Source organism: Nomascus leucogenys, chromosome 18 (assembly GCF_006542625.1).
Source record: "Nomascus leucogenys isolate Asia chromosome 18, Asia_NLE_v1, whole genome shotgun sequence".
Lineage (NCBI taxonomy): Eukaryota > Metazoa > Chordata > Mammalia > Primates > Hylobatidae > Nomascus > Nomascus leucogenys.
In genome coordinates, this window is record NC_044398.1 from 58,949,893 (window position 1) to 58,963,771 (window position 13,879).

Consider the following 13,879-nt stretch of genomic DNA (forward strand, 5'->3'; position numbering starts at 1 on the left):
ACTGCACTCCAGCCTAAGTGACAGAGTGAGACCTTGTCTCTAAAAAGTGAGAAAGAACGTGAGTTCTAGCCTTATTCTCCCACCAGTTGGCTATCTAATCTTCAGCAATTCCTTTAACGTATGCAGACCTCTGCTCCCCGCTCAGTACAAGGGGTTTGGATTAGATGATCTCTAAGATCCCTTCAGTCTTTATCAATTCCACAAGTGTGTGATTCTAGGACTAAGCTCTAGAATGTGTTGGTTCTTTGAGGCCTCATGACTTTGTGAACTTCTAAATTACCCAGATTTCACTTGTCAGTCTACATGGTATTTCATTCAGGTTTTGAGTAGCAGGTTTAATTCATCTCATTAATTCATAATCATGGGAATGAAGGAGAAACACAATCTGTGTATGTCTATTAAAAAATCGAAAGCATTTGCTGCTGTCATGAGCAGCTTGTTGGCTCAGAGCTATGTTAGGAGGCCTGGGGCTGCCGAACTCAGTCCCCCACAGCCGTCATAACTGTCGTTGACAGCAACTGCTGCCGTAGATATCAGTGGGATTTGGAGAGAGCTGAACGCTCAAACTAGGAGAAGAAACAGCAGAAACAAATCTAGTTCCATCAGCTCCTTTTTCCACCTCAGCCCAGAATTTCGGGACCTATGTTCTTCTGGCAGAGAGGCACGAGGTTAGAAAATTTGCAGTGCAGAGGGTTGGATTTTGACTTGAGACAGAAATAATGGGCATGTGTCTTTAAACAGTGGGTCGTGTGTTGATTTAGCAATGTGTTGCTGCAGGAGATCATCAATGAGGAGGAGATGAAGCATGATTTGTATTATAAAAAATAAGAAAATGAAAATACATGTTCTGTGGATTCACCCTTCCCTTACCAACATTTCCCTGTCTTCTCCCTAATTGACCCCAGTCATTATGCCTTTCTACACCTTTCTCAAAGGAAAACATGGGCAAAGAGATTGTTTTCTACTCCTCTTTCTGTTGTTTCTGAGTTGTATGCTCCCTTCTGTGGAGCGCCCATTTCTGAACCAATGAAGCCTGATCGGCCAAAACCTTGGGGCAGTCCTTGCACTGGTTACTGATTGACAAGGAAGGACTTCACCAAATGATGTCCTTTGTCCTGTTGTATGGGGTCACTTCTTTTCTTTCCTTGTAGCATGGATCTGTTTTAATATCTAATCTATCTAGAGTGAATGTGAGCCAGTGAACTCTGGTCAGCCTGCATTGCAAGTGCCCAATTTTTGATAATACAGATAATGACAAAAGTAATCATTTTGTTGACTGAAGAGAAATGTTGTTTTCTGTTCCTCCCTATTAAAATTCTAGGTCCCTAGGCTGTTCAACCAGCTTGCAAAATTGTCATTGCACTAGCAGTTATTACTACCTTTAATGGCCCCAAATTACTCAGAACTTGATAGCATGTTTAAATGAGTGTTATTAATGCGTGTATGTGCGTGTGTGTGTATGAGAAGTTGTAGCACACACATATATGAGATATTATTTGCCTGGCCTATGGGCAGTTCTTAGAATACTTATGGATTCTTGTATTGCTTACAGTAAATCAGTGGCCTCCAGGGATCCGTGACCTAAAAGCTGAGATTCCATAATTAGAATAGATTCTTCAGTTAACATATTGGTAGTGCCTAGTTGCTTTAAGAGAAAGTAACACAAGGCTCCTCACTGAATGTTGAATCTCTCTTTAGCTAGAAAGACTAACTTCACAGGGCCTTTCTTCTGACTTTCACTTTCCATAGGATGAACGTCGTAAAGCCATAGACTTTGATTCAATGTACGTTGAGATAATTTGTGAATTTTAACAATATCCTCTCTCCCTCCTTTTTGTTGTCTGCAGTTTGTGGTTGTAAAGGAACACCAAGACCTCAGGAATGGGAGTCAACCAGTGGCTGGTGAGGATGGCCAGGCAGCAGATGTTGGTCAGTTTTTATCCCTGGCTCCTGTGAATGGTTATTTTTACTTAGATCCTGACTGTTTTTCAATGAAAAGTCTCATTTAACCACACACACACACACAAACAAAATAACTAAATTGTATAAGCTATGTGAGTAGCTGGGCTGTATTGAAATGCCATGGACCTGATTTGCACTGGAGTTCTATCTTATATGAGGTTACCAAAACTCTAGTCACAGGGCAGCCCGTGTTCTTGCACTTTGAGCAAGAACACAATGGATGACTCCTTGATTTGAATTGTGTTTTGAGGTCATTCTTAGGGTCCAGGATCTATACTGGTAGCTGTAGGTATAGTTCCAGTTAAGTTGTAAATGGCTCCAAGAAAACATGTTCCATGTTCAACCCATCTACTGGGAAGTGTTTCTGTAAATTTAAGTTGATCTGAGGATTGTCCTGCGGATTTCAGAGTATTCAGGTCTTATCAGGGGCATGACCTTAGCCAGACGCCTGGCTGTCTGTGAAGTCCAGCCAAGCCACTTGTGGAGAGACCATAAAATCAACCCAGGTTCTCAGGAACTCAGTCTACTTCAGATAGAAATGAACTCAGATACCCTTAAGAGTTGTATTATGATCAACCTTTTGGTTTTGGGTCTCAGATTGAGTTTTGTTTCACAGGCCAGAGGACGTTGTTTCACAGGCCTTTGTGTTGTGAGCCTTTGGAAAGGTTTAGAGAAACTTTTGGCCAACAAAAACAGTTCCTCTGCTAATGAAAGGAGCTAATGAAATATCAACTCCAATTAAATTTTCTATATTTTTCTTTCTTCAATGTGCTTATTATTATAACCTCCTCCTCAGATTTCTTTCTGGAAAGAACATAGGCTTCTTGTTTTGGAAAACTCACTCTAAATTCCCTTCTCATACCTATGTTGCCATGAAACCCCAAATACTGAATTCAGTACAACTTTATTACCTAATTTGAAGAAGGCCTGGATATTAAGGTACACTTAAGAATTGAATATGAAAACTACAATAAGTAACGTAGTTTTTTATATGGATCATTACTTTCCCCAATAATGAAAAAATTTAGCATTTTCAAAAATTTGCTTCAGTGCTTATTGTTATTGGTAGCACTATTAAAAAGTAATGGAATATTTGTAGTTACTACTTTTCCTTGAGCAGCTAAAAGTGCATAATTCTTTCTTATAATGGTAGCCCACTATAGAGGCACATATAATATAATTTTGCAAGCTAATAGCACAATGATTTTACAGGAATTTGGTTAAACTTAGAAAAGAACTAAGGACTCATTACAGTTAGCTGAGTACTCAGGAATATATTAGAATGTCTCTTTTGCTGTTGTTGTTTTTTTTCCCCCCGCACTGTACTGCAAACAATTTGACCCATTCTCTGTGGGCCACTCATATAACTGCCTCCCAGCATGAGTGATCACATCCCCGCTCATGTCCAGCTGTCTCATAAATGCCTGGGGTGAAAATGCACATAGAGATTGGGGTGGGGGGAGATCGAGTGAGGAATGAAATAAAAGATCAAGTTTGGCTCTGAGCCAGTCTCTTCTCTGCTCCTGGAAAACTCATTACAACACAATGCTAGTGTAGTTCCATGAAACCATCTTCACTGAGCTCAGCCGATATCAGCTGACACAGGTTAAGTGCAGAGTGCATGCTAGGGGCAGCTGACTATGCCAGGGGAAAGGAAAAGAAATACATCTAAAATCTGAACTCAGACCAGGCACAGTGGCTCACACCTGTAATCTGAGCACTTTGGGAGGCCAAGGTGGGCAGATCACTTGAGGTCAGGAGTTTGAGACCAGCCTGGCCAACATGGTGGAACGCTGTCTCTACCAAAAAGCACAAAAATTAGCCTGGCATGGTGGTGCATACCTGTAGTCCCAGCTACTCGGGAGGCTGAGGTAGGAGGATCCCTTGAGCCTGGGAGATAGAGGTTGCAGTGAGCTGAGATCTCAACACTGTACTCCAGTGAGACTCCATCTCAAAACAAAGATAGAGTGAGACTCCATCTCAAAAACAAAAAACAAAAAACTTGAGTTCTATCTACTCTCAAGTCATTTGTGGTCCAGATGGAGAGACAGAAGTACACGGTAAAAGCTAAAGAGCAATGTGTCAGGTAGTACAGTTCTTTAAATCATCTGAACCAACTAAGACTATTTTAGTTTTTAAAAAATTCTTTTAAGTCAAGGTCTTACTCTGTCACCCAGGCTCAAGCAATCCTCCCACCTCAGCCTCCTAAGTAGCTGAGACCACAGGTGTGCACTACCATGCCCAGCTAGTTTTTTATTTTATGTAGAGATAGAGACTCCCTATGTTACCCAGGCTGGTCTTGAACCCGTGGGTGCAAGCCATCCTCCCACCTCAGCCTCTCAAAGTGCTGGAGTTACAAACATGAGCCCCTGCACTGGCCTATTTTAATTTTTTAAAAATTGGGCCCAGGGTGGGGCGGTGTCTCATACCTGTAATTCTAGCACTTTGTGAGGTTGAGGTGGGCGAATCGCTTGAGCCCAGGAGTTCAAAACCAGCCTGGCCAACATGGCAACCCTGTCTCTACAAAAAATACAAAAGTTAACTGGGTAGTCCTAGCTACTCAGGAGGCTGAGGTGGAAGGATCACCTGAGCCTAGGAGGAAGAGGCTGTGGTGAGCTGTGATTGTGCCACTGCACAATCTGCCTGGATGACAGAGTGAGATGTTTATCCAAAAAAAAAAAAAAAAAAAGAAGAAAAAAATGTGTCCAGAGTAGTTTGAAAATGGGTTATCTTTGTGTCTTATTTTCAGGCCAGTTCTTCAACCACTACCATTTAGGGTCTCTCTTGCCTATCTATTGTGAATGATATGAATTTTGAAATTTCTTTTGTCTTTCGTATAGGGTCAGTGCAACCAACTTCATGGAGGCAGGAGCCCCAGTTATGTGGAATGGGCACAGGGCAAGGCTTCTGGATTCCAGTATCCAGTGATAAGGGCTCCTGTCCCCAGGTAATGGAGCAAAGCTTTCATATGCCCTCCTATGGGACACAGCCCCTTGAAGGGGGTGTTGAGAAGCCCCATTCTCTCCTATCAGCTAACCCATTATGGCAACAAAGGGCCCTGGACCCACCACACCAAATGGAGCTGACTCAGTGAAAACTGGAATTAAAAGGAAAGTCAAGAAGAATGAACTATGTTGATGCACAGTATCTTTTCTTTCAAAAGTAGAGGAAAACTATAGGTTTTGGTTCCACAGTCTCTACGACTAATCACCTACTCAATGCCTGGAGACAGATATGTAGTTGTGCTTTTGTTTGCTCTTTTTAGCAGTCTCACTGCAGTCTTATTTCCAAGTAAGAATCACTAGGAAATAATTACTGGGAGAATCACTAGGTAACTTATTAGAAACCCAAACTGGGACAACAGTGCTTTGTAAATTGTATTGTCTTCAGCAGTCAATACAAATAGATTTTTGTTTTTGTTGTTCCTGCAGCCCCAGAAGAAATTAGGGGTTAAAGCAGACAATCACACTGGTTTGGTCAGTTACAAAGTAATTTCTTTGACCTGGACAGAACATTTATATCAATTTCATGAAATGATTGGAATATTACAATACCGTTAAGATACAGTGTAGGCATTTAACTCCTCATTGGCGTGATCCATGCTGATGATTTTGCAAAATGGGTTGTGATGAATCAATGAAAAATGTAATTTAGAAACTGATTTCTTCAGAATTAGATGGCTTATTTTTAAAAAAAAATATTTGAATGAAAACATTTTATTTTTAAAATATTACACAGGAGGCTTCGGGGTTTCTCAGTCATTACTGTCCTTTTCCCCTACAGAATTTTCCCTCTTGGTGTGATTGCACAGAATTTGTATGTATTTTCAGTTACAAGATTGTAAGTAAATTGTCCGATTTATTTTCATTATAGACATTGATGAATTTCTTCTAATTATTTAAATAAAATCACCAAAAAATGTAAACATTTCATTGTATGCCTGATTAAGTAGTTAATTATAGTCTAAGGCAGTACTAGAGTTGAACCAAAATGATTTGTCAAGCTTGCGGATGTTTCTGTTTTTTGTTTGTCTGTTTGTTTGTTTGTTTTTTCCAGAGAGAGGATAGGATCTCACTCTGTTATCCAGGCTGGAGTGTGCAATGGCACAATCATAGCTCAGTGCAGCCTCAAACTCCTGGGCTCAAGCAGTCCTCCTGCCTCAGCCTCCCGAGTAACTAGGACCACAGGCACAGGCCACCATGCCTGGCTAAGTTTTTTATTTTTATTTTTTGTAGACATGGGGATCACACAATGTTGCCCAGGCTGGTCTTGAACTCCTGGCCTCAAGCAAGGTCATGCTGGTAATTTTGCAAAATGAATTGTGATTGATTTTCAGCCTCCCAACATATTAGATTACAGGCATTAGCCATGGTGCCCAGCCTTGTAACTCTTTAAAAAAAATTTTAAATCTACAACTCTATAGATTAAAATTTCACATGGTATTCTAATTAAATATTTTTCTTGCAGCCAAGATATTGTTACTACAGATAACACAACCTGATATGGTAACTTTGAATTTTGGGGGCTTTGAATCATTCAGTTTATGCAGTAACTAGTCCCTTTGTTTATCTTTCATTTCTCAACTCCTTGGACTTTGGTGATACCAGACATCAGAATAAAAAGAAATTGAAGTACCTGTTTTCAAATGGATACTTTATAGGAATTTTGGTAAAGATTTGGTGATGGGAGGATGACTTGAGGTTTGTGGATATTAGTTAATTATTCAGTATGATACCTAGCCCAGCCAATTTAGATTTTTCTATATTCGGTTTTGCTTTCATTGACAATTAATATCCTGGAGGATCAGAAGACTTGTCTATTTCTGCTGAGTCACTGGCCTCAGAAAAATAATAACCATAATTTCCCCCAAAGTTTTCTTTCCCTAAGTGTGAATATTTTTTCTTCCTCCAAAAGCTCACTTTTGGGTTTAGATTACGTTTTTGTATTTTAGGGGTTCAGTGATGACAAAAGAAATGACACAAGACCACAGCTACCCATAACATACCATTATCTTTGTACCAGAAAATCCTTGTTTCCTTCTTAATGACTCTGGTACCTTAGAAACTGTGACTCTGCTAAGTCCTTGACTAGGCTATCTACCAGCTCCTGGTCAGATTAAAGAAAAAACGCACTTTGTGTTTTTTAATCACCAAGCCACCCTGCAAAGATATCTTCTTCTTGCAACTTCACATCTTTACCAGTAATGTCCTCTTTTCTTTAAAAATTCAAGTTTTAAGAACAGCGTTTTCATGTAAAAACTCAATTTGTGTTTTTTCCAGACTGAATACTTTTCCTCCCTAACTCTCATGGTCTCATTGCACGCAATGCCTGATTGAGCTTCTGTTTGACTAAATGTCCCCTACTAAGTAAAAAATGAGCATATTGGCCTCTTTTCTAGCTTCTAATAAAGGCTTAACACATTGTACTCTTTTGAAACCGTATGATTCCAGTCCAACTATTAGCCTTGATTTCCAATTGATGTTCTTTTCATGAGAATAAATGATTATTGTGTGATCACTGAAAATGTAATAGCAGCACTAAATTATAAATCCTTAAAAAACACACATACACATGCAACCAAAACCAACAAAAGGCTGAAAGAAACAGAAAATATCTAGTCAATTTAAGTAGCTGTGACAGGCAAGATTTTATGGTTTGCTTTGTTTTCTTTTTATTTCCTCTTCATTCTTTAAGTCTTTAAATGAGAAACTCTTTTCCGCATTGGTTCATTCTGAAACAGGAATTCCAAACTTTCCTGTTTGGAACTTGACAGGGTTTCTGTAGCTAGAGGCCATATGCTAGCAACAAGGAAAACACCAGGCTTTACATGCCTGGCAGTTTTCTACTGTGTGAACCAGGTAAGCTGTAACTGTTTCCCAGACTTTCATCCCTGCATATCATTGGGTTACAGTTGGTTACTGTGGTTAGATGCAGCAAAAGACAGATGCACAGGTGCCAGCTCATCCTCACTTTTCCTGGTGGTGGTTGCTGTCAGCCTGCAGATTGTCACCACTGTCCCTTCCTTAGTGTTTTCTAAATCTCTTTTTCCTGACTGTTGGCTCTGATGCACACTGATGATTCCAGGCCCACCACCAGACACAGACACAGCATCCTTCCATAGACTTCCCTGCCCACTCCACTGGACGCTCCCTTCCACTTGCGAAGCGGGGAGTCCTTGACTTCATGGGTTTCCCAGCCAACTCCAACCTGTCCATGCATCCCATTGCATCGGAGTGCTGATCAGTGACTTTGTTCTAATCCTCCAAATCCCCTTTCTATACCTTATTTTCCCACCTCTTCTTGCAATTAGGTAAGGTTTAATTTCTATAATAAATTATTTTTATGACATATTACTCAATGATTTGCTTCCTTGATTGAACTCTGATACAACAGGCAAATTCAACCAAATATTCAAGGTACACATAATTCTCATATTATACAAATTCTTCTATATAATAGAAAAAAACTACTATTTCTATAGTAGACAAGTATAGCACAAGAAAGAAAGATTACAGGTCAAACTCAATTACAAATATAGATTCAAAAAGTCTAAACAAAATATTAAAAAAAGGCCTTGGCAGCATATTGGAAAAATAACATTTCATGGCCAATTGGTAATTATATAATAAATGAAAGATTGGTTAAATATTTAGAATCATTAGTCATCATTCAATATAGGACCAAAGCAAAAGAGAAAAAAAAAAGCATATTTTGAGTAGAGGCAGAAATAATTTTCAATGAAATTCAACATGAATTCACAACAGAACTTCTTAGCAAAAATATAAAGAAAAGTTAAATTCCTTAACTTGATGAAATCTATCAAGTCTGCTACTCCCAGCAAACATAATACTTAATAATGAAATATTGAGAGTATTCCCTTTAAGATCAGGACTAAGGATGCAACACTATCATCACTTCAGTGAAATACCTATTCTAGGTATCTTAGTAATCTGACAGCACGATAATATCCCAAAGCAGTAAGATTAGATTTTTAAAATATGTAGGGATTTAAAATTTTTAATTACACTCTATTTGCAGATGATATAGCTGTCCAGATAAAATGCAAAATAATCTATAGTTAAATTATAAGTAGGAACACAAAATATATCTCAGGAATGCTTACTAGAAAATGTGGTTAAAATGTGTAAATTATAATGGTAATATAAATGTGAAGTAACCGTGAATAAATCTAACAGGTGTCCAAGCCCATTATGCAGAAAATTAAAAGTGGAAAGACACTGGCTGGGTGCAGTGGCTCACACCTGTAATACCAGCACTTTGGGAGCTTGAGGCAGGAGGATGACTTGAGCCCAGGAGTTTGAGACCAGCCTGGGCAATACAGTGAGCCTCTGTCTCTTGAAAAAAAAAAAAAAAAAAAGGGAAAGACATTAAAGATTGAAAGATAGCCTAAAAGAAGATATACTAAGTTCATTAATAGAAAGTCTTAATGTTATAAAGTCATTAATTCTCCCCAGATAATTCAATAATATTTTAATAAAAATCTCATGTTTTTTCCATTAAACCTGGCAAACTAATTCTAAAATTCATATGAGAAGGTCTAGCTATGAACATCTAGATTTATCAGAAACCTGCTGCTAAGAATAATTAAGAAAACTGGATAAAAAAAATCCATTTGAAGGCATCAGATAAATACTAAGGCAATGAGGATTCTAGGGGCTAAGATCTTAAGAAAGAATGAGAAATGCAAAGAGATAAACGTGACACTCAGTGTGTCACTTTTCCTCTTCCAGCGTTTGCTAATTTGTAAACAGCAGGCTAAAAGAAGAATACAGAAAATTGCAGTAACATGAGAAGTTGAGCAGAGCTTTTGCCATTGTTATGAGGCTAGGAGACAAAAATCAGAATTTAGGACCTGCCAAAGAAGAATGGCCCTGATGACCAACCCAAGGCTTCACATAAGATCTTTGAAGACCTACATTGTAGGCCAAAGATCTAACTAGAAACAGTCCAGCCCTCACAAAGAAACACAAATTCAAAATATTCATTCCCTAATGGAATTAAAGTTATTTGACCCCATCTTTAATGTTGCTACAAGCAAAAGTGAACTCTCTCTGAAGGAACATAATGCCATTCGGAATCTCTGATTATGTCTTCAAATTTTTATATACAACATCTGGCATTCAATAAAAAATTTCCAGACAAGCCAGGGGATAAGACAATTAGACAAAAAACAAGAGAAAAAAAAGGCCAAATAAGCAGACCTACAGGAGATTCAACAACTGAAGTTATCAAACATGGATTTTAAAGTAACTTAGGTTTATATATTGAAAAATACACAGTGAGAAAAAGAATTTCAGTAAGAATTGGGATCTTTAAAAATAATAAACTCGAAAGGCTGGGCGCAGTGGCTCACACCTGTAATCCCAGCACTTTGGGAGGCCGAGGCAGGCAGATCACAAGGTCAGGAGTTTGAGACCAGCCTGACCAACATGGTGAAACCCCAGCTCTACTAATAATACAAAAATTAGCCAGGCCTGGTGGCATGCACCTGTAATCCCAGCTACTCAGGAGACTGGGGCAGGAGAATCGCTTGAACCTGGGAGGTAGAGGTTGCAGTGAGCCAAGATCGTGCTACTGCACTCCAGCCTGCGTGACAGAGCGAGACTCTGTCTCTCTCTCTCTCTCTCTCTATATATATATATATAAATAATAATAATAAACTCAAAAATACAATAACTAAAAGTAAGAACTTATTAAATGGGTTTAACAGCAGATGAAACACAGCTGAAAAAGAATTAATGAACTAGAAAATAGATCAGCCAGGTGTGGTGGAGCACACTGTAGTCCCAGCTGCTCAGGAGGCTGAGGCTAGAGAATTGCTTGAGCCCAAAAGTTTAAGACCAACCTGGGCAATATAGTGACATAGTGTGTGTGACTTCATCTTAAAAAAAAAGAAAATAGATCAATAGAAAACATCCATACTGAAGCATAAAGAGAAATAAAAAAGAATAGAAAGTACAGAAAAAGCATAAGAACATAAAAAACTTCTAACGTGTTTTTTAATTGTAGAAGGACAGAAACAAGACTGGGGTAAAATCAATATTTGAAGAGATCATACGTGAAAACATTATAATAATGAAAAATAGTAAGTTGAGACACTACAAAGCCAAACGATAAATACAAATCAACCATAAATACAATTTAAAAAAATTTTTAAAGCAGCCAGAAATAAGAAACTTTATTTTCAAATGAACAAGATGGTCAGATAATTTGTCCATGGAATTTATGAATGCCAGCAGAAAATATAATAATTGGCTGAGTACAGTGGCTCGCACTTATAATCCCAGCACTTTGGGAGGCCAGGATGGGGGGATCACTTGAGCCAAGGAGTTCGAGACTAGGCTAGGCAACATAGGGAGACCTTGTCTCAAATAAAATAAAATAAAATGAAATAGTAAAATAAAATATAAAAAAATAAAATAAAATAAAATAGAACAATGTGTTGAAATAACTAGAATTCTACAACCAGCCAGCAAAAATAGTGTTCAAAGGCGAAAGCAAAATAAAGACTTTAGATAACAAAAACCTGAAGAACTGGACAACAAAACACCTGTACCAATACAAATATTGAAGAAAAATTTTCAGGCAAAAATAAAATGATCCCAGATGAACTCATGAAAAAACAGCAAAAAATAAACAACTGAAAGGGTCAATATGTAGGTAAATGTAAATGAATATAGACTCAATGAAAAATAGAAAGTTACACATGAAGAAGAATTAAATAGAATGACTTGATCTATCAGACACCAGAAATTATTATAAAGCAATAGTAACTAAGAAGTATGGTACTCTTCCAGGTTAGACAAGTAGGTGAATAGAATAAAAAAGAGCTACATGGCCAGGCACGGTGGCTCACGCCTATAATCCCAGCACTTTGGGAGGCCGAGGCAGGTGGATCACGACGTCGAGATCGGGACCATCCTGCCAACATGGTGAAACCCTGTCTCTACAAAAAATACAAAAATTAGCTGGGCATGGTGGTGCACACCTGTAGTCCCAGCTACTCGGGAGGCTGAGGTAGGAGAATCGCTTGAACCTGGGAGGCAGAGGTTGCAGTGAGCCGAGATCACACCACTGCACTCCAGCCTGGTGACAGAACAAGATTCTGTCTCAAAAAAAAAAAAAAGAGCTACACACAGAAACTTGAAAGATGATTGAGTGGGCAATGCACATCAGCAGTATAAGAATGAACTATTAATAAATACAGCTGAGAAGACTGATTCTCTATTCATGAAACAATGAAACAGATCCCTATTGTAAGCATTGTACATACAACCAAGGTAGAATACAAACTTAAATTTGGAAGGTCAAACTATAAAGTTTCAGAAGAGTTTATTGGAGTGTATTTAATAACCTTGGGGTAAGGAGAAATTTCTTAAGACTCCCTGAAAAAGGAAAATATCAAAAAGTTGCCATTAAAATTAAGAATCTCTAGTCTTCATATCATAAAGAGGGTAAAAATACAAAATTCAAGCTTTGAAAATAAATTTTTGATATATATAACTGACAAAGGAAGATATAAATCTAGAATATATAGACACTTCCTAAAGTCAATAAGAAAGAGACTAGCAATGTAGTAGATAGATGGGTAGAAGTGGGAACACAAATGTGACCCCAACACCACATGAAAAGGTGATCAGCCACATTAGTAATAAGGGCAATGCAGAATGAAACCAAAATGAGATACCACTTCGCACCCAGCCATTGGCAAAAATTATTAAGTTAGGTAAGTACCAGTTTCAGCAAGAATGTGGGCCTATCAATACTCTTACATACTTCTGGTGAGAGATACCTCTGTATCTCAAGGCACATACAAAAGAGTTCATGATCTCAGAAACAAAAAACAAAAAAACAAAAACTGGAAACCACATAAATGCCAACAGTAACATGAATTTTAAAATATGGTATAGTTTTATTATGGGATACTGCATAGCAGTTTAAAAATGAATTACAGCTATGGACATGAAAATGAATTAATCTGGAAAGCTGTTTAACCTGGATCAATCAGAAAAATAGAAAAGAAGCTCATCTTATGACAAAAATCCTTTATAAAAATTTTATAAGCAAGGAAAATTAAACAGTATATTGTTTGTGGATACAGGCTTAAGTGGTAAAACTATGAAGAAAAGCAAGGGAATCACTGCTAAAAAAATCAGAAGTGTAGTTGTTGGCTGGGCACAGTGGCTCACACCTGTAATCCCAGCACTTCGGGAGGCCGAGACAGAAGGATCACTGGAGGCCTCGAGTTCAAGGCTGCAATGAGCTATGATCAGCCCAAGATGACAGAGCGAGACCCTGTCTAAAGCAAACAAAGAAACAAATAACAACAACAAAGGAAAAAAAAATCAGGAAAAAAGAGTAGTTGTCTTTGGAGCTAGAAGAGGATGCCTTCAGTGATAGGTACTCCAGGGCTTCTGAGGGTCTGGTATGTTCTAGCTCTAAGTCTTAGTGGTGGACACATGCATGTTTTATTATTATTTCTCTGTGAAGTGCCCAGTACACTTTTTTTCACTTTTTGAAAAGAAATTGTCCTTCAGTTTTCTATTAAGCACTTCATGGATTCCAAAGCAGAATTATTCACATTCTTTGCATTCATTTGGGCTGGGTTTGCTCAACTCTCGATCCCTGAAGCCATGGAGCATGCATGCTGGATTCCCATGTTTCAGAGCTGGAAATTTTCCTCCCCAGTGTGAAGAGCCTCAAGAGAGGCAGAAGATGATGTTTACTACACACCTTGAACACTTAGAGGGTTAAAGAAGATAATGGAAGAACTGAGGAAAGAAGAACTGTGTAATGCACAAAAGACAACACAGAAAAAATAGAAATTGGCATTTGGAATCTCATAAGAAATTATTTGGTTGGGGATGATAAAAATAATGTTCATAATTATGATGAG

The 13,879-nt window shown here is 38.2% G+C and overlaps 1 protein-coding gene across 4 annotated transcripts in view; it reads left to right on the forward strand.

Moving 5' to 3' along the window:
- The window catches only part of EGF (epidermal growth factor), a 102,691-nt gene extending 95,304 nt beyond the window's left edge, over positions 1 to 7,387 (forward strand). For 3 of the 4 annotated variants that reach the window (XM_003269351.4, XM_003269352.4, XM_003269353.4), the window contains 2 exons: positions 1,848 to 1,929; positions 4,803 to 5,056. In XM_003269351.4, the coding sequence (XP_003269399.3) occupies positions 1,848 to 1,929; positions 4,803 to 5,056 (336 nt within the window). Of the gene's footprint in view, positions 1 to 1,847; positions 1,930 to 4,802 lie in introns of all 4 variants that reach the window. The other variant, XM_030798013.1, reaches the window with a different exon arrangement.
- Positions 7,388 to 13,879: the final 6,492 nt, after the last annotated feature.